At 33.5% G+C, this 24720-nt stretch overlaps 4 protein-coding genes across 4 annotated transcripts; 1 reads left to right on the forward strand and 3 right to left on the reverse strand.

Annotated features, from left to right (window-relative positions):
• Positions 1-5814: 5814 nt before the first annotated feature.
• On the forward strand, positions 5815-11083 carry LOC126685855 (E4 SUMO-protein ligase PIAL2-like). The gene is made up of 16 exons (XM_050379831.2): positions 5815-5966; positions 6101-6173; positions 6251-6325; positions 6706-6771; positions 6883-6965; positions 7087-7138; positions 7230-7298; positions 7415-7482; positions 7574-7622; positions 7719-7803; positions 7877-7975; positions 8072-8123; positions 8248-8299; positions 8393-8509; positions 8582-9673; positions 9977-11083. The coding sequence occupies exons 1-16, from the start codon at positions 5824-5826 to the stop codon at positions 10889-10891; spliced, it is 3090 nt and encodes a 1029-aa protein (XP_050235788.1). The 5' UTR covers positions 5815-5823; the 3' UTR covers positions 10892-11083.
• Positions 11084-11123: 40 nt separating this feature from the next.
• LOC126685856 (probable WRKY transcription factor 43) lies at positions 11124-13188 on the reverse strand. Its single transcript, XM_050379832.2, has 2 exons — positions 12789-13188; positions 11124-11519 (listed from the first exon to the last, which is right to left on the reverse strand). The coding sequence occupies exons 1-2, from the start codon at positions 13154-13156 to the stop codon at positions 11342-11344; spliced, it is 546 nt and encodes a 181-aa protein (XP_050235789.1). The 5' UTR covers positions 13157-13188; the 3' UTR covers positions 11124-11341.
• A 1016-nt stretch (positions 13189-14204) lies between these two features.
• Positions 14205-17172, reverse strand: LOC126685881 (uncharacterized). Its single transcript, XM_050379867.2, has 6 exons — positions 16890-17172; positions 16632-16697; positions 16141-16215; positions 15194-15323; positions 14999-15121; positions 14205-14716 (listed from the first exon to the last, which is right to left on the reverse strand). Exons 1-6 carry the CDS (start codon positions 17048-17050, stop codon positions 14573-14575), a joined length of 699 nt encoding a protein of 232 aa, XP_050235824.1. The 5' UTR covers positions 17051-17172; the 3' UTR covers positions 14205-14572.
• Positions 17173-17581: 409 nt separating this feature from the next.
• On the reverse strand, positions 17582-21096 carry LOC126685718 (uncharacterized). Its single transcript, XM_050379644.2, has 10 exons — positions 20724-21096; positions 20114-20250; positions 19863-20036; positions 19173-19409; positions 18977-19077; positions 18799-18871; positions 18652-18720; positions 18452-18559; positions 18086-18211; positions 17582-17888 (listed from the first exon to the last, which is right to left on the reverse strand). Exons 1-10 carry the CDS (start codon positions 21052-21054, stop codon positions 17694-17696), a joined length of 1551 nt encoding a protein of 516 aa, XP_050235601.1. The 5' UTR covers positions 21055-21096; the 3' UTR covers positions 17582-17693.
• Between the last annotated feature and the right edge of the window lie 3624 nt (positions 21097-24720).

Below are 24720 nucleotides of genomic sequence, written 5' to 3' on the forward strand. Positions count from 1 at the left end.
TTGTGTGCCAACCATTTCCCCTCAACATACTGTGCCACAGCTGGGAACGCCCTAGTTCGATTTCTCATGAGAATCACAACCGCCTCATACTCTGTCTCTGTGGGAGCTTTAATAATGTTTTTCCACCTTCCGTTCTTGAATGCCTCTGCATAGCCTCTGTCTAACCCACATAGTCTGTAAACTTTGTCTTACACATCCTTGTTGATGTGCCACGTGCAAAGTAGATGAGAAGTACGTGCGAATACCTCTCTCACTGTTCTAACCAGCCCTAACTCCCGATCAGTAACAATAGCTGTCAGGTGGACATCATCGTCAATCAAGAGCCTCAGTCTCTCTAATACCCATCTATAACTCTCCTCACTCTCATCCTTTATAATTGCATACGCAATAATAAAGTTCTTGTTGCACGGAGTCAGCCCGATAATCTCAAAGAAAAACATCTTGTATTTGTTGGTCTTGTAGGTGGAATCCATACGGATGATCCAGCGGTAGTCTCGGAGTAACCTCACAGAATCTGGATGCGCTAGAAAAATGTGAGTCAACGCACTAGTTTTCGAATCGGCAAGCGTCCAATGCACATAACGGCCCTCCACAGCCATATGATAAAACTGGCCCACCACGTCCCTACCCTCAAAACTTGACCTCCTCAGGGTATCTCTGTAGTTGTAAATTTGTCCTCTGGTAGGGTTGTCAGATGGATTTTTTCTCCTGCAGGGCCGCCCAAATAGCAGACGGCTTAACTTGTGCCGTGCTCATATCCCGCATAATCTGTTTGGACGCGAAACTCACTCCACTCATCTGACGATGTCCCTCGGGATATATAACCAAGTCATGGTCATGCATACTCGTACTCCATTTTGCAACGACTTTCCATGCATCTCCCTTCAACAGCACCACAATCGCGAAAGGGCATCTACACGCCTTCGTCTTCGTATTCTTTCGTCCAGAGGATTTTGAATCTGTGAACGTTCCTCTATATCGCTCACCCCGAGAACATTTCAAAAGTTTTCGCGTCCCCCCATTTTTATGGGAAGAAATAACCAGTTCGAACCCAATATGAATGACAACTCGTTTCGCCCACTGAATTGCTTCAACGTCGCTTTTAAACTTTATTTCGGGATTAAACTGTGCACTGTAATCGACACTGTCATCACCAAAAACTTCAAATTGAACATGTAAAGTAAACATAAAAAATATTAGGTGTATATATTAATAATTAATTTATAAAATATTTTTTAAAAGAAAAATACGTTTTAGCAGGTTCTGCAGGTGGAAACGTCCTTCCTGGACGTTTCAACATTGTGGAAACGTCCACGGGGGACGTTTCCACCATTTGGGGACGTCCTGTACTATTTGGGACGTCCCTTTACCTTCCGGACGTGCTTTTGAAAAGTCTGAAAGGTGAACAGTGCAAAAAAAAATTATAGGAACAAAAAAAACGTAAAAAAAGACGTTAAAAACTTAAAAAATATCTCGGGAGAAGCTGGAAAATTTGTTTCAGGTACTTGATATTCAATTCCCGATGAATTTGAAGCCTTATCGGTCATTGCGTTGTTTGAGATTCGAATAGGTTGAGAGAATGTGTTTTTTTTTTCAGTTTTTATTAAAAGGTCAAAATTGTAATAATTAATGCGGTAATCAGTAAAATTAGAACGGTATTTAACAACACCCTTTTTAATTGAAGGAAGAAACAAGTCTATTAGCTATTTTTATTACTCCCTCCGTCCCACAAAGATAGCGAAATAGAGTTTGTACAAAAATTAAGAAATAATAGTTAAAGTAGTTATATTTTGTTAGCTTTTAATAATAATTTTAATTTAATTATTTTAATATTTTAAATAATATTATCATAGAAAAGATAATTATTATGTTGGAATTGAAATTAAATTTTTTAAAAACATAAGTTTGTTATTCATTTTTTTATTGTATAAAGTGATAATTAGTAATGATTTATGGAATATAATAAAAATGGTTAAAACTAATGAATGTTAATACTGGTATTTTAAATTGATTATTCAAATTAATATACTCCCTCTGTCTTAAAATAATAATTCACTTTCCTCTTTTTTTTTTTCTAAATAGTTGTACACATTCCTTGTCAATCACAATTTGAAGTGTTTTTTTATTTTATTTTTATTTAATGTTTATCATTTATTGCCATTAGTTTAAAAGATAAATTAGACATGACATTTAATAAGGGCATGATAAAAAAAATGAAGATTAAATTGTGAAAAATTAGAGTATTAATTGTGTTTCTTAAACTGTGCGAAAAAGAGAAAATGAACTATTGTTTTGGAACGGAGAAAATAATAAATTTGCCTATATTTTAAAATGTCCAAAATAATTATTTTGCCTATTTTTGTGGAACGGAAAAAATATTTAAAAATATTTTATTATCACACGTCTTTTATTTAGTGGGCTGTATACAATAGAAATATTTGTATTTTTTAATTGCAATGTATGAATTTGAGTTTGTATGTATTTGTATAAACTAGTAAGGGTAAATTATAAAAAAAAACTCCTATACTTTAGTGAAATACACTAAGTCACTTTCTAATTTTTATAAATCCACTATGATACTCCTCATATTTAGATATATTGTACTATTACACCCATATGATAATTTTTCCATTAGTCAACTCGGTCTAACGGCTAGATTTGACCCTTAAATTTATTTTCTTTCCAATTTCATCCAAAAAAATTTAATTGTATTTTTAAATTTTTTAATTAATTATTTATTTTTCTAAAATAATAATAAATTAAAAAATATTAAAAAATATTTTCTAAAATTTCAATTAAAAATATTTTTATATATTTGATAAAGAAAAGTCTAAAACATTATGTAATATTTCAACAAGTAAATTATTAACTAACTACATTTTTTGTAAGCATCATTAATTAATTATGTTAATATATGGAAATCATTAAAATGTGATGAATTATGAGTCTAAAATTTATCTAATATATTCATATTCAATAGGAATTATAATCAATCACATTTTAATAATTTACTCTTTGAAATGTTTTTTTATATAATTTTTCATAGAATTTATAAATAACTTTTATTAAATTGTTACATCGTATTTTAATTACTTTTATTAAATTTATGATTATTTTAGAAAAATAAATAATTAATTTTAATTTTTTTGATAATTTTCGGATGAAACTAGACAAAAAAATAAGTCTAAGGGTCAAATCTAAACCTTTGACCGAGTTGATTAACGGGAAAGTTAACAGATGAGTGTAATAGTATAATATATCTAAAGATGAGGGGTGCTATAATAGATTTACAAAAATCAGGGGGTAAGTTAGTGTATTTTATTAAAACACAGGGGTGGTTTAGTAATTTACCCATATATTAATTATCGGATAAAAGTTGATATTGCCCAAAACCAAGTAGTGTTGCTAGTTCAGTACTTACTGGGCTGTTTGTATTGTACTTGGGCCGATTTATTTGAATACGTCATCCTACTAAATTTTGTAGTTGCAAAATTTAGCCATGCAGTATTTGCAGTCAGAGATTTAAATTAGTGACGTTTGCTTTACTTTGAGAAAATTAGAGTGCGAGTAGGCTGGCATAAACTTTCCAAAATCATTTCTACTGAGATAGTAGTTGAAACTTGAAAGGGAAAAGATGCAAAAATGACCCTAATGTTTTGTCAGTGTCTCACATATGCCACTAATGTATTTTTCATCTCAAAAATGACCTCAACGTTTCCAAAAGGGAGCACTTTAACCATTCTGTCAACATAAATTTATAACAGTGTTAACTCAATATAATGTGGCAACAAAACATATAAATTAATTAATTTTAATATATATAAATGCCATATGGCCAATAATAAACAATTAAAAGTAAAAAATTAAATCCACCTCATCATCATCATCATCTTCTTCTTTTTCTTTTCTTCTTCTCTTTATCAACACCAAACTCAAACAAATATCAAATCTTCACTCCTCTCATCATTCTCTTTTCCATTGTTTCTAACAATTCTCTGTTTGTTTCATTTTCTTTTTCACCATTTTTATTCATAATTCCAAACATAAGAAAAAGCTCATAGTTGTTATTTATATTGGATACGATTTTTTTCTGCTACTAAAGACCCAGAGGCATAATTTACATGTTTGTTTACAAAGTGTAGAAATCCAATAATTATAGTGTTATATTATGTTCTGTTTAGTTAGTTTTTTTGTTTTGAGAGGCCATGGTTGCTTAAATGCAGCAAAGATGTTAGAAATATATTTTTTTCTTTTTTAAATCATGTCATTTTGACTATAGTAACTGAATCAAGGCTAAACCCACAGAACCCTATCTCTCTGAACACCAAAAACGGTACCATACAATACTCATTTTGAGAAATTCCAGAAATGGTAGCAAAGAGATCAAGTTTCGGTCATGCATTTCGTCGAACACCTTCATAGCATATTGTAAAAGGTCGAGTTTCATGTACATGTCGGTCAGTGCAGTGGCTGTGTATATATTTAAGTAAAAGCCAGATTTAATGAGATGGGTTTGAATAATTTGGGCTTAGAGATGGGAGTTAAGTTTGTCACATGCTTTAAAAAGATGAGGAAAAGTGAATAAGTGTGGATGTATAGAAGCAAAGTGGAGTTTTGCATGTAAAGAAATGGCTTCTCTGCATAATCCAGCAGGCTGCTACCAAAATTATGCGTTAATGGTGCTTTCCCTATGAAATCATTCATTAATTAACAAATAATTTAGCTTTCGTGGAAATTTATTACCAAAATAATATTTATTCATGTTCAGTTGGTTTATGATTTTTGTAAATTGATGTTAGTTGAACAGTGTATATTTGTTTAAGTTTGGTATAAAGAGATAAATGAACAAGAAGAAGAAGAAGAAGAAGAAGATGATGATGAGATAGATTTAATTTTTTACTTTTAATTGTTTATTGTTGGCCACGTGGCATTTATTTGTATTAAAAATTAAATTATTTATATGTTTTGTTGCCACATCAGATTGAGTTAACACTGTTATAAATTTATATTAACGGAATGGTTGAAGTGTTCTCTTTTGGAAACGTTAAGGTCATTTTTGAGACGAAAAAAACATTAGTGGCATATGGGAGACACGGGTAAAACATCAGGGTCATTTTTGCACCTTTTCCCAACTTGAAATAGAACCTGAAAACGGGTTCACCAAAATGGCAAAATCAACTTATTTTATATTAAAATAAAATATTTTATATTTATAACTACTCAAAATTAATAAAAGAATTTTGAAAATTTATTTTGATATTGAAAAGACCACTTTTAGATGTTGTTGCAGAAGAAATGCATTAGCGACCTAACAAATCTTGCTAGTTGAGTTCTTACTGGGCTTAAACCTATTTGAATACGTCATCATAGTTGCTAAATTTAGCCATGCAGTAATTGCAGTCAGCATTGAAATTAGTGCTCATTCACTTCACTTTGACAAAATTACGGTGCAACTGAGGCTAATCTATCTGACAGAATATTTCCAAAATCATTTCTACTGCAAAAAGCTGAATTAGAGCCTGTCAACCGTCACAACTTAATTACCCTCCAAAAAACGAAATCAAACTTTACCAATTTTACCCCACACATTTTATTATTTGCCATGTCCCAGTTTTACTCTTCTGGTAATTTAAAGACTGATCGTGTAATAAGCCAAAACAAACTCCAAACCAAACCATAACTACTCTGTCTGTACTTCGTTAGAAAACTTTAGTTTCTTTCGTGTGACCAACCGGATAAAATAAAAAGTCTTGTTTTATTTCTTGCAAAAATATATTTAAAAAGAACAATAAAAAATTTCCAGAGAAAAAAAAAGTTAAAAAAATGGAAGGAAGAACAACAAGTGGAATCGAAGCTTCAGTTTTGTTAGCGGAAGTGATTGATTTACTTGCAACAGAAATACGAAGTTCTGATCAGCAACCCGCAAACCCTACTTTCTTGACATCTCTGTGTCGTTGTCTAGCCAGGTCTGTTTATTTTTCTTTAGTTTTTAAGTTTAACATTTCAAATTTTGGCTTTATAATTGAATTTAAGTCTATGCATGTTCTGAAAATTACTTGAACAAAGTGATTTAAATGTGTTTTTTCTTTGACAAGTACAGAGTTATTGATTATGCAGTTGCATGCGACGAGGTACCGTCAAGAGTTCAACAACTGCCGCTGTTGCTCAAACAGGTTCCCGTTTTTTTTAATAGTTCGTTGTCTGAATTTATGATCAATGAATTTTAAAAATTACGTTAAAATTGATGTAGGTTTGTCAATATAGTAATGATGATATTGATGCCTCCGTTCAAGCTGCTGTCATGGTGCTTATGATTTCTGTCAAGGTATGTTTTTTTTTTGAGCTAATTATTTTATAGCTTGCAATGGAATGGAAAATTAAGTGTTAGATATTTATGTGTGTCAATTGTGGAATTTATGATCATTTTAGTTCGGCCGACAAATTTAAGATCGCCTCTTAGGTGTATTTATATGGATTATTTGGTTGTAATATAATTTGACATGCTTCTGAAGAACTTTCTATCTGACAGACTTAAATCGATAAACATGAGGGTCTTTTTAGTAGGCTAATTGATTTATGGTAAAGTTAGACAATAAATCTAAGTTGCTCAAAGAACCGGAATGATTTAATTTTGAAATTCATCCATTCTGATTGTTCATTTTGGCCGTCTTTTTCACTTCCAAATGCTGAAAATGCATTCATCAGAACGCTTGCAAGAATGGATGGTTTCCAGTTGAGGATACGGTTAACCTTCTTATATTGGCCGAGCAGGTCTGTACGTTAAGATTTATTCATTTATTTCCAAAAATTTTCTTGTATAGGAGCCTAGGAGGGATAAGCAATTTAACATATTTCTTCCTTTCTGACATTATTTGTGCTTAGGCTGCAAATCTTTTCAGCAATGTCGACGATGTGAATGCTGTACCAACCGATGAGTTTCCTGTTATAACAAAAATCGTAAATAGGTATGAAATTCTCTTAGAATATCTTCATGTTGCTGTATAAAATAGAAATGTAAGTATTTAAATCTTCACTTGTTTCATTGATGGAAGCTTATCGGTTACTCTGTGTTGCATATGTTTACAGGTTCTATCCAAAAATAAAATTGGGCAACATGCTTGCGTTTCTTAAAGTCAAGGTAGCTTATTTGAATAAGTAGTCGCATAAAAATTGAGCCAGTGTGCATGTTTTTGAATACTTATCTTGTTCATTTTTCCGTCTCTTGGTAGCCTGGATTTAGAGCTTTTACGGCCGACTTCAACATCTCAAATAAGACAACTCCTGTGCAAGAAGAAATTGTAAGTGTGTTATCGATATGTAGATTAACTTTGTGTGACAATGTTCTGTTTCATGTGAGCATATGAAATGAGACATAACTAAATTAATGAATTTTGTTCGTATTTGTTTCAATCAGGGTCTTTTTGTTGCTAAACTAAATGATGTAAACACATCCTCTTGTATTGTGACTCCACCTCAAGCAAAGTATGCTTCCCTTTTCAATCTCGTACCATGCATATTAAACTTAAGCTCATTTATTTCCTTCTGATTAAATATTATCTCACTTCCTCTGCAGTTTTTTGTTAAATGGGAAGGGAGTAGAGGGCAGGACTAATTGTTCCATGGTTTGATCAACTTACTTTGGGGGTTAAAAGTATTTTTGTGAATTATTTCCGGAAATATAACTTCATTATTGCTCATTGATTGCCTTCCTAAATCAGGACTGCGAACCACAACTTCCAACAAATGTTACCGCAATGCTTGAGCAGGGAATGAATCTTTTACAAGCTGTTGGTCAGTTTGATGGTATGTCTAATTTGTAGAATTCCATTCATAAGCCTGCACTTCATTTCGTAATTCTGATCAAACAATTCTACAGACGACTACATCGTTGCTATAGCCTACATGCATGAGCTGTCAGCTTTTGATTCTATAATGATACCAGATTATATAAAGCCGGTTACTTCATCTGATTCCTGTAAGATAAATGAACTGAACTACAATGATTTGGATAATATCCTTGGACATTAGATGCAATACTAACCCAATTCATTGCGTGTATTCAATTTTTTAGGTTCTGATGTTATTCTTGAGCCAACACAGGTTTCTCTAAACTGCCCTATAAGGTAGAAAAACTTCTTTTCAGGTCCACCTTCTTTCAATCTTTAATAAAATTAACATTGTCCCTTAAATTGGTGTACGTCGATGTCATGATGATTGATGTATCTTTTTACTTCCCTTATCTAACAGCAAGACGCGTATAAGAACTCCTGTCAAAGGACATTGCTGTAATCATTATCAGGTCAGAGTTTGAATCATGATTGCAAATAAGTGCCTTTGATATCCTTATGTGTAATCCTCTTTTCAAAATTTGTCTGACTCGTATTGGTGGCAGTGTTTTGATTTCGAGAGTTTCATGATGTCAAACTCAAAGCGGCCTTCATGGCGTTGCCCTGTTTGTAACCAGTCTGTCTGCTACCCTGACATACGCATTGATCAGGACACAGCCAAGGCAAGTAAATTTTATGTTGTTACTATCAATCACCAAATGTCGAACTAAACAAAAATGTTTTTTAACTTCCAGATCTTGAAAGAAGTGGGAGATAATGCTCTTTATGTGGTAATCTCGGCAAATGGCTCTTGGAAGGTTATCTTAGAGAGTAATGACGATGCAGATCCACCATATAAGAGAATGAAGGGTTGTCAAAGAGAGAGGCCTGAACAGCATGACTCTGGTGGAAAAATGTCTCGCCCTGCCAATGTCATTGATCTTACAGCAGAAGAGGCTGATTCTGCTCAAGGTATAAGTATCTCGGACAGTGAAGCCAGGAGACACCAAGATAATCCTCGCAATTCTCTTCTCGCTGAAAATCTTGCACCATCCGATGCAGATATTATAGGTGATGATAATAATAAGAAGTTCCTCCGGAATGTTGCTGTCCAAACAGAAGAAGATATGCATTTTACTGCAGGTTGTACTTTGGCAACCCCTGATACAAGTATGGCTGACTGTACCTCTGCTGCTAATACTGAACACGAGGAAAACACAAGTAGAGTTTCAAGCACAACTGGGTCCCAGTATCCAATACTAGAAATATCAAGTGGTGTAAATTTTTTGGTGTCAAATGGAGACTTTTCCCACAGCTTGCCTTTTGCGGCACTTGATGGTAGAATTGCTGGCAATGCTAGCACAGAAAATAGTCAACAGCTTGGTAGAGTGTCTATGAATGTTTTACCAGTTGCAGATATAGCATCACCCTCCGCACAAAATCATTTATCGACACAAGTAAGCAATAATAAGAATGTACTCCAGAATGTCGCTGTCCAAACAGGAAAAAATACGTCTTCTACTGCATCTGGTTGTACTTCTGCAGTCCCTGCTACAAGTATGGCTGACTGTACCGCTACTGCAAATACTGAACACGGGGGAAATGAGGGTAGAGTTTCAAGCACAACTCAGTCCCAAAATCCAATGCTATCTGAAATTTCAAGCGGTTTAAATTTGAGGGTGCCAAATCGAGACTCTTCCCACAGCATGCCTTTTGCGTCACCTGATGGTAGAATTGCTGGCAATGCGAGTACAGAAAGTAGTCAACAGCTTGGTAGAGTGTCTATGAATGTTATGCCAGTCGCAGATACGGCATCGCCTTCCACACAAAATCGTTTATTGACACAAGTAAGCAATTATTTTATTTTCTCTCTTAATGGGATTCACATCTCAAGTAGTTTATATTATATTTTTGTTCAGCAGCTTTTACATGCACGGGTAGCATTGCTATGCTTAGATTATTCGTTCTTTGTTTAAACTTCTATGCTTCTATTACTTGATTTACTTTTGGATAATTTTCATGTTCTGTTGTGTCATTCTGTGAATTTCATTCTTTAGCCAAACAGTAGATAATTCAGTTTTATTTTCTTTTCTTATGGGACAGAGTTTTTGTTTTATTTTTTTTCTTCTGTTTTAATTATGTTTTGACAGGACCAAGGAGGTCAACAGATTCATACTCCTGTGGTGCCCTTGAGGCGCCCTCGATCTAAAAACATGTTCAACACCCCATGGAGTGCCACTTTTTCTGGCATGTTGGCTGCCCAAGCTGCAATTCAGTCTCAGAACACGTTCCAGGCTCCTCAGAACTCCAACCGTTCTGGAATGAGGACTAACCAAGCTGCAATAACGCCTCAAGACTTGGTCCAACCACAACAATACTCCAGCCTTTTCAGAATGAGGACTGCTCAAGCTGCATTCCCATCTCAAAACTTGATCGAAGAACCCAATCTTTCTGGCATGAAGGTGACTCAAGCTCCAGCACCATCTCAAGACTTGATCCAAGCTCAACAACACCAGTTTGCTAGCATGAGAACTTCACAAGCTGCTCCCCAACCTCAAAACATGACCGAAGCTCCAGTGTACCCCAGCAACACTAGAGCGGCACCACATATTCAACACACGGTAAATCCATCTACTGACGCACAAGTGATTCATCAGCTCCAGCTAAGTGGCAGTGCCAATCAAGTCTCAGGTGCTGCAACTGACGATCAACTTCCACAAAAGACAACGCCACAGTCAACACCCCATGTACCAAAAACGGCATTGTTTGCACCAGTTTATCTTGGACCATCTGGAACAAGTTCCCCATTGACTCAAGGCATTGTTACTCAGCCTCACATGACAACCGGCAAGCGGAGGGATGCAGTTGGGATTCCCCAGCCAACAGACTCGGTGGTTGAAACTTCTGGTAAATCGGCATCCACCGATAAATGGCGGCCCACTGGAAAAATGAGGGGAAGTCTAACAGGACAGGCTTATGCTGCATATAAGCAATTTGTGACTCGACCTATTCAACCTTCTCAGGCAGCTACAAATCCATCCAAGCACCCGACAATTCCTCAGTGAGGTGGGGTAAGTTGTATAGTACACTTTTGCATAAAGCTCCTTAATGCAATGGAAACGACTTTTTTGAAAGGAAAAAAAAACAAAAGCTTTTGAGCAACTTGTATATAGTTCTGCAAGAAATTAAATTTCTTCGTGGTGCAAATGTCAAAATTTTCAGCTGGTATGGTATGTTGTGGGATTTTATTGATTTCATCACAGTAAAAGCAGGCATATGAACAGAATAAGTGAAACGTATAGATCAAGTCATCGTGTCAGAATAGTATAAACAAGGTAGTATAAGAAGTTTGTCGCCTTTTAATGGCATTTACATCTATTTTTACATATAGATTTACATATTGAATTTTGACAAATGCGTAGAATTGAATAGAGTATTAACAACATATAATATGACCTGATTTGTTGTTGAAACATAATATTAGATGATTATATATTTATGGACTTATATATTTGTTAGAACCTTACAAGAAACTGCATTTGCTTGAGTAGAGGAGTTAGGGTTTCCATGAGCTTCTCACAGGGATGGTTATGAATGCCATCGTAAGTGGTGACTACAATGCTTGTGTCCTTCGATAGCCTCTGCACTTGCTTCTTCACGTTGCATGTGTGGTATGTGCACCTATAGTAACTCCTGCATATTTTTTTTTTACTATATCAGATTGGAAAAAAAATATATATCTAGCTAATACCAGAGTGTAAAATCTTAAATAAAAGTAAAGTTTGTTGCTAATAAACGAATCGCCAAAGCTTTTAGGCGACTAGAATATTGCCGTGTTTTTTCCTCGAACGTTTAGTTTGATATAAAAAAAAGTTTAATATTTTTTTAGTACTTTACCATCCAATTTCAATGCAATACATCGTTTCAGTTATTATAAAAACTGCCAAAAAAACATCATTTAGTGAAGTGAAATGTAATTTGATGCTGTAAAACGTCCAAAGAATAAAAAGTTGAGTATTCATCAAAAAAAAAAGTTGAGTTTTTTATGTCCAATTTTAAACATTATGTTTAAATCTCAACAAATGCAAAAGATTGAGATCTATTATGCAAAATAGCTCTCATTTTAAAAGTAAATTGTTACTTTGTCTTATTGAAATGTGAAAACATAACCTAATAATCTAAAAGAGTTAGTTCAAAATATGACGAAGAAAAAAGACTGTAACCCTATCCTTAACCAGTCTGCATGGTTTCTTGTATAGTAGCAGCAGTTGATTGTTTACCACCATAATTATCCGCTAAAGATCATTTTAAAATTAACTTATTAAGTAGCAACATAATGATATATATCTCTGATTTTTTTGGAGGTTAAAAAGAAAAACATGTCAAACAAATTTCAACTCCAGAGACACGATTTCAAAAGTTTAAATAGTTGGAGAATATGTGTTTGATTAGTTCACCTAAATTTAATACACCTTAACCTTGACTAACATTACCATAAAATTGATCACCATGTACATGTGTAAATATATATAGGTTAAAAAGTTGAGTTTCACCTAAAATTTGCCAAATATTTTAAATTGGTATCAAAATTCCAATTTATATCATCTTAGTATTTCCTTTTCAACTTTTGTTTTAAGAAAGTGTCTCAACATATTACATACGATCAAATTAAGTTGACGTGGTAGAACAGTTGAAGTAAAAACTTAATATATGGTATCAAAAGATAAGAGTTGAAGTTTCATCATCAATTTAAAACAAATTATACAGTTTAAATACCACTTAGACATTTAATCCTATATATGAAGATGTAATTTTCTTTTTATCATAAGAGATGGAATTAATGTGTCATGCATGCAAGCGTACTCAAGATGATCCATTGTTACTATGGCTATCATCAAATGGAATTATATATATATAGTGATGGAAATGATCAGCATATAAATAAGCAAGATAATAATGAACCTGGGAAAAGAGGTGTTCTTGACAGCTTTCTGGCCATATTTTCTCCAACGATAGCCATCGTCAAGAATATCATCAGCACTTCTTGTTTGAAAAGCGAACCTCGGCCTGCTGCTACGTTTCATCATTCTGCTACTCTTTCTAGGCTTATCATTCCCCTTTTCTTTCTCTTGATCGGCTCCTTTTCCATCAGAACCACTTCCCATCATCATCGGCCTATTATTCTGATCGCCCACTTGACCCGAAAGAAGAGAAATCCAGTCAATATCATCGACTGGTAACTGAGGATGCAGTGGAAGAAATGAAGGTGCAGGTGTCAATAGCTCGTAGGATGAGTTTTGGGGTTGCAGTTGATGGGTTTGTTCGTCCATTTCAGAGAGAATAATACGACAGGATTTAACTGGAGATGTTTGAAATATATACTCCAGATAGAATAGAAATGTAAATGTGTTGGATCAAAGGGTAAAGCCAACTACATTTCACCTACTTCTGTTCAACTGCCCTTAAGTAAAAAGGAAACGTACCCAATATTTCCATCGTTATCACCGATGCATTTCCGTCACCTTTATCAAATTTATTATCCGTATATATAATTATGAATGGCTGCTTAGTTTAATAACAACAACGTGTGTATATGATACTGTTTACCAACTAAATTGTAATACAAGCCTCTGGGATTCACCAGCTTCATCTTCACAATTCCCATGTTTTAGCTAAATCTTTTACGTAATGTTTTATGAAACAGAAAATTACAAGTGTTTTGCTCAAGTTTTCTTTTATAAAGAAGATTAATATATGTAATATGCTTTTGATTTCATATTTGGTGCAGCTGAACCGACCTTTTCCCATGAGAAGATACAGATTTTTAAATTATGTCTATAAATAATTAAGGATTGCTATGCTCTCAAATTCTAATAACAATGAATAACGTTTAATTTTTAATTATGTGTATGAGAGATCGTGTTTATTTAATTTACACCCTTCATAAAATTATATGTACATGAAAATGAGCGACGTTTATTTCAATTTAATTTATACACTTTTGAGTTACCTATTCATTTTTATGAGTAAAATTCACAGTAAGAATGTGACCGTGTTAGATGGCTTAAGAGGGCCTCCTCCTGATCCACAAGTCCAGCCTCGTTTTCGTGCAAATGAGACTCAGGACCAGCCCCTGAGCCCTGACTCTATTTCAAAACTATTATTAGTCAGAATGGAGAAGGGTTTCTAAATTAGAACTTAAATTACATTGTATCTTTCTAAATAATGCAACTTATATAAAAAAAAATGCATCTTGAATCTATTCATAAAGACCCTTCTGATTCATAATCTTACCTAGAGAAGTAAATTCATACAATTTCTCCTCTCATGTGCGATCAGATTGTGGCACACAACAAACTTACAAGCACTATAACATAGTTTATATAATCAACCCCGCCTTTCATTTCAGAACCAAACCATGCCTTATTGACCAAATCTTAAATCAGAAAATGACATTACTGGAATATCCAGATTTTTAGATTAATTATACAGTTAATCATGCATTCCGTATCCATGAAAATACCAAAATCGGAACTATTTAACCTACGGTTTCTATAAAGACCTGGGAAGTCTCCTAGGAATTGTAGACATTTCTCCATTGCAGGATTTGTCTTTTTCTCTGAACTTTCAAAATTCACTGTGCTGATTGAGTGGCAAGTAATGAATGGAAAATACATTCATTATAAGCTGCACAAATGGTTCCAAGAAAGACTTTGCATTTTAGGCATCAAAATTGAACTTCTGTATCAGCTGATGATCATCTTCTTGAGAAATTCGGCTTGCTCGGGAAAATACTCCAGTAACTCATCCTTGGTCACCCAAACAAAATCCTCACACTTTCCTATTTTAAGCTTGTTTGTTGCAATCACTTGTGACTTAAAGAAGAATTGCTGCACAATAAAAGGGAGGAAAAGAAATCCGATTGAAAAACAAATAACATAATTTCATGACATTAGCACACATATGGCGTTCAATATATACTATCTCACTGTCACCAATCAGAAATAAAGCAACCCACTGAAGCACATAATCAAGTTTTGGCAAAAAAAAATTGGAACTTAAAATGGAGATGACATACATTATCAAAATAAAACTACTTATTTCTCTGTACCCCACATTTTCTGTTTTATGTTTACCAACCAGGAGATTACATGGGCAAATGTCGAGTTTACCTTATAACCAGCATCTGATACATTATCTGCTGGCTGTATGGCCATATGACCCATAGGAGCATTTCCAACAAAATATGTGTGGGAAAGGTCACCTAAGACGGACTGCAAAGCAGACTCTGCACACTGCAAAATTTTGGAGTTCAAATGAGAAGAGATAAGGCAGAAGGAGAGAAAAGATCAAACAGCAATATTGACCTTGCGCATTGTTTCCTCTGCCTCATAAACCTTCTCCGGAAAATGCCAGACAGGCTTGTTACTAGGAGATCCATATGCATTTCCATATAAAAGAAGGTAAAGTCTTCTGTCAAGTGCCCTTTGTAGAGACCTGAATAGACAAATGTAAATTTCGTAAAATTCTAAAACAGTTGAAATTTCTCAAAAAAAAAAAAATCAGCTCCAAATTTAAATCCTAGAAGCATGATGTCAAAATGGATTAAACCGAATGTAAAACTCATTCCGTACAATACAAGAGAGGCATTTTGGTATGCAGTAGAAAGATCAACCAGAAGAATACAGATTAGTAAAAAAAAATTCTATGAACTTTTCAGGTTCCAAAGCAAAACAAACTATTTTAAACTAGAAATCCAATGTTGACATAATGTCAATCTAAGGTCAACAGATCCTGTACTGCAAATACTCAAAAGCAGCAAAATTGAACAGAAAAACAAGCTCCATACCACTCCAAAAGCATACAATTTCTGGATAAGTTCTCCTTTGCTGTTCATATATCAATAGTGTATCATGTAATTAAATTAAGATACAATTGCATGCTATATATCATCGGAGAAAATCCAAATACTAGAAAACATATTTAGCATAAAACTAAAGTGCACAAAACAAGTGTTACAATTAGACTCATCGAGAGAATCTTCTCTATGTTCAAACAACACATGAAAGCTCTCAACCACCATTAGGGCCTGCATCGGATCTAATTCCTAGTTAATATCCAGACATGTGAATGAAATCATGATTGCCAATACTTCTAACAAACATACTATAAGTCATTTGCTACTACAATATTATTACCAGAACTGAATTATAAATTGTCAATATAGCCCATCTAACTGTCCTAAGTAGTAATGCAAATATAAACAATGATTAGTGGAAAGAAAAAAAACAATATCCTCTTCTTCGTAACTTACTTTCTATCATTAGTTTTGTCAGCTTCAGTGATGCGTGGAGCCGGTTGATAGTCAATTTGGTAATCACCCTTTCCCCTGGTGGCAAGAGAATAAAATGAAAACATTTAGATAATAGCTGAAACTTGCAACCATAAATGTAAACGCAATCGACTTTCACAATCATAAATAGTTACATTCATGCATGAGTTAGCGACTCTGCAATAGAGTAGATACAACAAAAACACTTATATAAAAGTACCTAATTATCAACGACAAATGCGCATATCTAATAAGCTTAAATAAAAAATTAAAACGCTATGTAACACCATAAATGCAAATTAAAAATTCAGTTCGCAACTGAACGCAGAATGCACAAATCTTCTACTTCACATCAGGAAAGTGCATCCACAACAAAATTTTGTAACTAATTAGCAATAATCTAAACAATACGTGGATTCAAAGAAGTCAGGTTTCACAGGCTTGAATTGAACTACAATAACAATAGAACCCACCTTGCATTAGCCTTATCTAAAAACTCATCTGGATATCTCCGTCGATATTGCTGTTGCCAACGAAACCTACGCACACCAATCACAAGTAATTCAAATCACAATATTCTCAAAATTAACTCGACAAGAATAAATAATTAACAAAAATAGCACAGGCCCTGCATAATCTCCCATCAAGCATTCAAAACTGTGTGTAATGAGAAATGTGTTCTTTTAATTAAATAAAAACTGTTTCAATTAAAAGGCAGAAATAAAACTCACGAGAACTCTTGAAATGCGTAGACGATGGGATCGATTTGAGGGATAACAACAGGTAACCTCTCGAACAGCACGGAAGCTACGAGTTTCTCTGATTTTGTGCAAAACCCCCGCGTTGGAGTTTCTGCTAGAGAACGAACCAACCCTGTTAACGATCGTCGCATATTTGGATCCGAAGATAACAGACTGTGGGTATTGATGATGGAGATGTTCGGAAAATCCCCGCTTAAACCCTAAACATAGAAATTCTTCTGCAAGTGCTAAGAGGAGAGTGATGAAGATAGTGAGCATCTGAATTGTCTAAAATGCCACTCTGTTTCAGACTTTCAGTTTAGTTGAAACGGTGCCGCATATGTTACGGAAGATAATGGCCCATTAGAAATTTAGTTCACTTGTTACATGCAGCTGAGAGCTCAATTATCACTTCTGTTTGTAAATGTAATTTGCAGCAATTTAGAATTAGTAAAATATAAATAAATTATATCTCTAGTAACTTTTTAAAAAAAAATTATTAACATTTTTTACTTTTTTAAAATATCTCAAAAGTTATTTACTATGTCTAATTATTATTTTTAATCTGCTCCAATTTCACTCTTTATTAATTCAACATTAAATCATAAATTTAATTAATTTTAAAATATAATTACTGAATTGATATATTTGTAGATTATATTTTTAATGCAAGACAAAGAATATATAGAACAAATTTATTATACTAATATAATTTGTGAAGAAAAATATGCATACAAAATAGAATGAGAAGATTATTAAATAATGATTATAAATTTGGAAGAGGTGCAACTGTAATCAAAACAAAGGCTTCTTCCCATTTAACATTCCTAATAAATGATCCAAAACACGTCCTCCTGCATCCCGCAGACCAGAATGCGTGTATTCGTTAGTTATCCATAATCTAATCCCCGCAATCTCAGGAGCTGTCTCCATTGCCACCTTGAAATTCAGATACATGTCTTCGTAATACAGAGCCGCCGCAACGGGTACCTGCTACCATTTAGTACATCACCAAAACCAATAGAAATGTGTCAATTTGTTGTTTAAAAATGAAACTCAACAGATAGTCAGCAATGTGTTTCTTAATCTCAAATCCTTCCATATTCCGTTCAGTCGAAAAGAAGGTGAGCGTAAAGTCCACCTTCTTTTCGAATAAAAGCCGGAGAAACATAAGGAATAAAGTCGACCTTGTTATTGTTTAGCTTGGTGATGTCATAGAGGGGAGGCCAGTCTTTCTTCTCAGACAATAAGTGAGCAGCATCTTTGAACGGCCTCAATGCATGAATTTCATCGAACATCCATGGAAACACCATCTGCAGAAGCAAACAAACCACATACCATTACTAACTCATTCTAACACAATCGTGCAGTGTAGAAGAAACATAATCATTTAGCTAAAAGTAACTTTGACATTTCAATTCAGAAAAAAAATCTCTTTTATTTATAGCATCCCAATAGTATCTGCCGGTTTATAGTTAACAGAATCCAGTAAGTGGATATAGAAACTTTATTTGTTGTATATTTGTAATAGCAGCATTAAAACGTATACAGACCTCTCCAGTGAAAAATACTGGCCGACCTTCTTTGGCAGCCTTTATTGCATTAAATTGACCATTGTCTTCGGCCATAATTCTGTGAGCAGCCCACTTTGATGAAGCACCCTTAACATAAAATGTGGAGAATAAAGATAAAAAGACTAAGAAAGTTGAAGAAATTCTCATAGTCAAACAATTCTGGCAATGGTGAATTATACCTGACAGTATATGGACTCATGTAGGAGAGCATACAGGGGGTTTGAATCAAAATCCAACCAATTTTCAAACTGCACATGTGAAATGGCTTAAGATTGACATTGAAAGAGCCTACGATCAGTAATCACGTACATGCATAACATTCTTACAGCTTTTAAAAAATAGTGGCTAATTTTCATTTGTGATCCAGGAACTATGATTGGATCCCACACCCTCTCAAACCTACACAAGTTGTAGAAAGATTTAAAAAAATTAAGGAATGAATAAATAAGAAATAAGAACAGAGAAATACAAAGTTGGGGACGGAAAGTGTATGCTGACTCTTACATGTAATGAAGACGTTCAAAACCTGCACTGAATCCTAAACCAGAAAGACCAAGAGCTTGTAGTCCTCTTGGTGTTAAGATTCCTCCAGATGGAAGAGGCACCTATACAGAGAGGAAAAGCGATGGGAGATAAATATCAATTACAAGTAAGAATATTCACGGATATAGTTCAAAAACTGTATGGGGAAGAACCGAACCCCGCCTCTTTCAGATTCTGCCAAATGGTTCACAACTTCTCGAACAACTTCAACATCTTGAGGGAATCTCTTGTAGTACTTTTCATTTTGGCAAATAACCTGTTCACGGCATGCTCTATAAACTGTATCTGCAGTGCACCCATTTTTTATTGGAGGAATTCCTCCAGTTATAAGGACTTGTTTTAGTCCATGTGCCGCAAAACTCAAATAGGTTACAGCACAAAATCCACCATAACTCTGAAAAGTTAAAGAGCGCAAGGAAATCAAAATTTAAATGCAAACCAATTTCAACATTAAACTGGAAAATGACTGAATATTGAAAAGAACATAACCAATGACCAATCGACTTAATGACCAAATAAATCCAAATGTTAAGCGAGAATCTCGGTATCAATTATAGCCAATTTTGATATATTTTGTTTCAATCGTAGCCGACTGTAACAAAATAAAACCAAACGTTTGAATGGAATTAGCTACATTTGAAACAAAATAGATTAAAATCGACTATAGTTGATACAAATGAAATGTTTCAATATAATTGATATTCTCGCTAAAGTTTGGATTTGATCGGTCATTAGGCCTAAACCAATTTGATTGCACCAAGCACAACATAAATATATATTAACAAATATCCAAGAATAGCATACACATTAAGTAATAAAATTAAGACAGGTTAGTAGAAATGAGTACCTGACCCAAGATTGTCCAAGGTTCAGCATTAGGAACAAGACGAACTCGGATAAACTCAGCATCATTCACTATATTGTCAGCACGAAAAAACTTCAAGTATTCAGCCATCTTCTCTGCAGAATCCAGTTGTGACAATGATGATGGTGTCAAAGGAGTCGATAAACCTGTTCCTCGCTGCAAGAAAATACATTAGCAAAACTAAATTCATCAAGATTACACTTAACAAAGAGAGCTGCGTCTAAAAACCTTGCCTGGTCCATCAAAATTACACGGAATTCTTCACAAGCTTTGTTTATCCATCCACTGCCTTCAGTTGGCCGTGGACACTCGAAGCCAGGTCCACCCTGTAGAAATAATAAGTAAGGCAGTAGCTGTTCTTCTTTCCCAACTGCAACATAACACACAATTTGAATCAGCAAAAGTTTTCTTTCGAAACTCTTTGCTGCGAACTGAAAGTTTATCTCACACAACCGTTGCGCCGTATCATATTTACAAAATGCCAGCATTTGCATAGGAAATCGATTAATTACTACTTATTTTTTTATCATTCAATATTCGCATGACTAACACATTATTAGAGTGTTCCACGAATAACATGGCGCAACGTTTTTTGTTTTATAATTTTTCGCAAGCAATTCAGATAGAACAATATAATATCACCACAATTCAAACAGAAAATCAAAATTTCAAAAAAATAAAATAAAAAAACTTCAAATTGCTGGGCTTAACCAGATAGTTGAATTACGGACACGTGTAATCAAATTAGTAAACGACATCAAAGAAAGTCGCATTATGCAATCGATTGTGAATTTTTTTGTTTAAATTATTAAATTGAATCAGAACTAGTAGTAATAGTAGTACCGGCGACGACTTCGCGAATAAAAATTGAGATCTTAGGAGAGGCATTCTGGTTATTGCGGTAATCAAGAGGAACTGTAAACCGATGGTCGCGAAGCCGGAGGTCTGGCACGGAGTACCAAGTTCCGGCAACGTGCTCCGGCGTGGAAGTCGTTTCATTTGCTTCGCACATTGCACGGTGTCTGTGGAGTGAGCTCAGGCGAGAGTGGAAGAAGAGAAGCTTTGAAACTGAGAGGGGCGAAGTCGTACGGAGCGGAGGAGATGAAAGTGAAGTCGATGAGGTCAAAAAGAGGAGTGGCGATATAAACGAGCGTGGTGCGTTAACTGCTAGCATTTCGGGGACAGTGTGTGAGAGTTCAAGTGATGTGGTGCCCCGATGGAAATGTTATGACACCTGCCACGTCAATATTCTGCCAGGTGTAAATAACACATCATCATCCGGCTATTAACACATCATCAATAAAGATCATCTAGATTCTAGACCAAGGCAAAGCCTTCTAACCTATTCTTTCTTGACAGGTTGGAACAAGACCACGGCAAAACCACATTATTTATAGACTAAATCTATTAAATTATGACACTATCATTAAAATAAGGGTTAAATGCAAATTCATACACCAACTTTAACCTAATTTGCAATTACAACATAAACTTTTAAACTTGACAATGTCGGTAACCAACTTTCATTTCTTGGTAAATTGGTACAGCGACCAATCATAAAACGACAAATGGCGGTTTATTACAATGTCCACGTTAGTGTTTTTTGGGTTTGGTGTATCGATTTGCCAAAAGTGTAAAGTTGGTTACTGACATTGCCAAGTTTCAAAGTTTATGTTGTAATTGTAAATTAAGTCAAAGTTGGTGTATGAATTTGCATTTAACCCTTAAAATAATGATACTATCATATTATTAGTATTCAAAAATGTAAAAAAATAATAACTAAAATTATAATAATATCACTATTTTAATGATATAATATGATAGGTTAGTTCACGAATGATGTGTTACACTGAATTTATCTAAAAAATTATCCAATTAAAAATTAAATTTAAATTAAAAATCAAAAATAAAAAATAAAAAAAAATCGTATTTATTTTATTATTTTGAAAGGTATGTATGTGCACATAAGGACTTCGCCTAATGGCCAGGTCCTTAATGTTGCACGAGGTCGGGGGTTCGCCCCCAATACTCTCAGGCCGTGGTTTGCCTGTTTAAAAAATGAAAAATGGTTCTAATTAATTCCCGCTGACCCCTGCTAACAACTAACATAGAGTAGTTCTATCTTTGCTTAAAAAAAAAGTATGTATGTAAAAGAATAGAACAATTATAATGTAAATATGTGTATTATTAAGAAAATTGAATAATTGGAAAAAGAATAGGATTGATTCTAAAAAAAAAAGAATAGGATTTTATTTTAAAAATAAAAAAGAATAACTCTAATTAACAACTATGGTAGATGGAATATTATCTATATATCTATAGTATATCTATAGTACAAAATTGAACCAAAAATATGTACATGCCTTTAATACCCCTACACTTTATGCTGTTGAGAAATAATTAATTGACTTACACCTTATGTTCTCCATGGATAGGGGTGTAAACGAACCGAGCCGTTCACGAGCAGCTCAGTGTTTGACTCGATAAGAGCTCGATTCATGTATGTTCGTATTCTAAACGAACCGAGTTCGAGCTTGATTTTATGTTCGTCAATATAAACGAGTCGAACATGAACATAGTGGTGTTCGGCTCGTTGACGTTCACGAACAGCTCGAATAAGATTTCGTGAACAAGCTCGATTAATAGTTCGTGAACGAGCTCGTCACGAACAACCTCGTTTAGAAACTCGATTAGGTGTTCGCGAACTAATTCATATTTAAATTAATTTATATAATTATATTTCTAATTTATTCAGCTCATATTCGTGAACGAGCTCGATTAATTTGTTTTTAATTTATTCAGCTCGTATTCATGTTTGTCTGTATAACACCTCGTGTTCGTTCGTTTATCCGCTAAACGAGCGGGCTCGCGAACGAGTTCGTTTAGTACTTATCGAGCTCGTTGTTCGTGAGCTCGTTCGCGAACTTGTTCGTTTAGCAGCTAAACGAACGAACACGAACTGAACACGAACCGAACATGAACACTATAAAATCTAAACAAACCGAACATGAACACTCCCGTTCAAAGCTCGACTGAACATGAACCGAACATGAACACCTTGTTCGCTAAACGAGCCGAACATGAACACTACAAAACTCGGCTCAAACTCGGTTCATTTACACCCCTATCCATGGAAAGTTAAAGTTTTTGTTAATCACACGTATCATTTCTTTACTAACCCTGTTTGTCTTTTATGCTCAACTAAAATTCGATTGCCCTTTTTGTAAAAGAACAATCAGTAAACAAATTTATTAAGCTCTTTTATATCTATCAGAAGTTAAAGTGTTTCTTTTAACTTAATTTAAAATTTACTAAGTAAAAAAACCTTAAAAATTTATACATTAAATATTTTTTTTTTGTTCTTTCAACTTATTTATTTATATGTTAACATAATTTTTTTCAACTTATTTATTTTAGATAATACCGATTATGCATTTTAAAAAATATATAATGAACACCCTAATTATATACTACTTTTTAAAATATGCATGTTAAATACTACAATACATTACATCAAAGAAAAATCATTATAATTTGATTTGTAGGATAAAACTGAATTAAAAATAAATATTTCTGTTGCTATTATTATTGTGAATTAAAATTTATTTAATTTAATCATAGAATGTCTGAATATAGCATATAGTGATATTTGTGCACCTTATAAATTTAGATTTCGAATAATATCATTAAAATGAATGTAACAATAAAATGTTTTTCATTTAAATTTTGAATTTTGTCAACCTTTATCAAATTATAGTATCTTTCTGAAATTCTATATCTACATAAAAATCATAATTTTTTTTCTATCTTATATATTTGAATCTACCACCAAATTTAACTATAATTGTTTTTAATATGAAAACATATATATAATAAAAAAAGAACTTAAATAAATTACGAACAAATTTTACTTATCTGGCATAAAACATAATGTTTAGAAAAAATCATATTGAACATTCTTTGCAGATTGTTGAATAAATTTTAAAGTTAAATATATGATTATGATTTGTAATGATACATTCAAGTGCTTCTTAACTTTCATTAATGAAAATAAACTTATTAAATATTTGAGAAAATAATAAGAAAAGTCATAAATTACAATTGCTTTTCAACAATTGCCATCTTAACTAGAGTTATTTCTTTGTTATCATTATTGTTTCAATTAATAGCACAAAATCCATTTAATTTTCATTTACTGCCATCTTTCTCAAGCTTACATGTGTCCAAATCTCCACCCTTATTAACTAATTTGCTCATATTTGCTCCCGCGCGTGACATGATTTTCATCCCAACACTTCAAGCTGCTCTTCTAAGTTCTAACCTTCAAGTTGAACATCCACGTGCAATTTTCCCAACTTTTTTTAGCCATCCATTTCACAGCTTGGCATTTTTCAGTTGACCAACCAACCATGCCTCACATTCTCTACTTCAAAATATATGATTGAATTTCTCTTCAAGAAAATCATATATAAACTTAATGACTAATAAATTCAAGTTAATCCATTTTAATCTTTATGAGTTTTGTTCATTTATTTTTTAAATTTTTAATTGGTTTTATCTAATTTATTAATTTTATATTTTTTTATCTATCCGATTCTCGAATTTTTATTTTGTCTACATGGTCACTTAATTTTACATTTTTTATCTAATTTTTTAATTTTATATTTTTCTATTTATCTAGTACCTTAATTTTCCATTTATTATTGAATATAAGTTTTTTAAACTATTCAAAAAAATATGTATAAAAGTACTGTCAAAAAATTAAAAATCATTCAAGATATTAGAAAAAATATTTACAAAAATGGTGGAGATATATATGATACAGCTCTGATACATATTT

Source organism: Mercurialis annua, linkage group LG6 (genome assembly GCF_937616625.2).
Source record: "Mercurialis annua linkage group LG6, ddMerAnnu1.2, whole genome shotgun sequence".
In the NCBI taxonomy this organism is placed as follows: domain Eukaryota; kingdom Viridiplantae; phylum Streptophyta; class Magnoliopsida; order Malpighiales; family Euphorbiaceae; genus Mercurialis; species Mercurialis annua.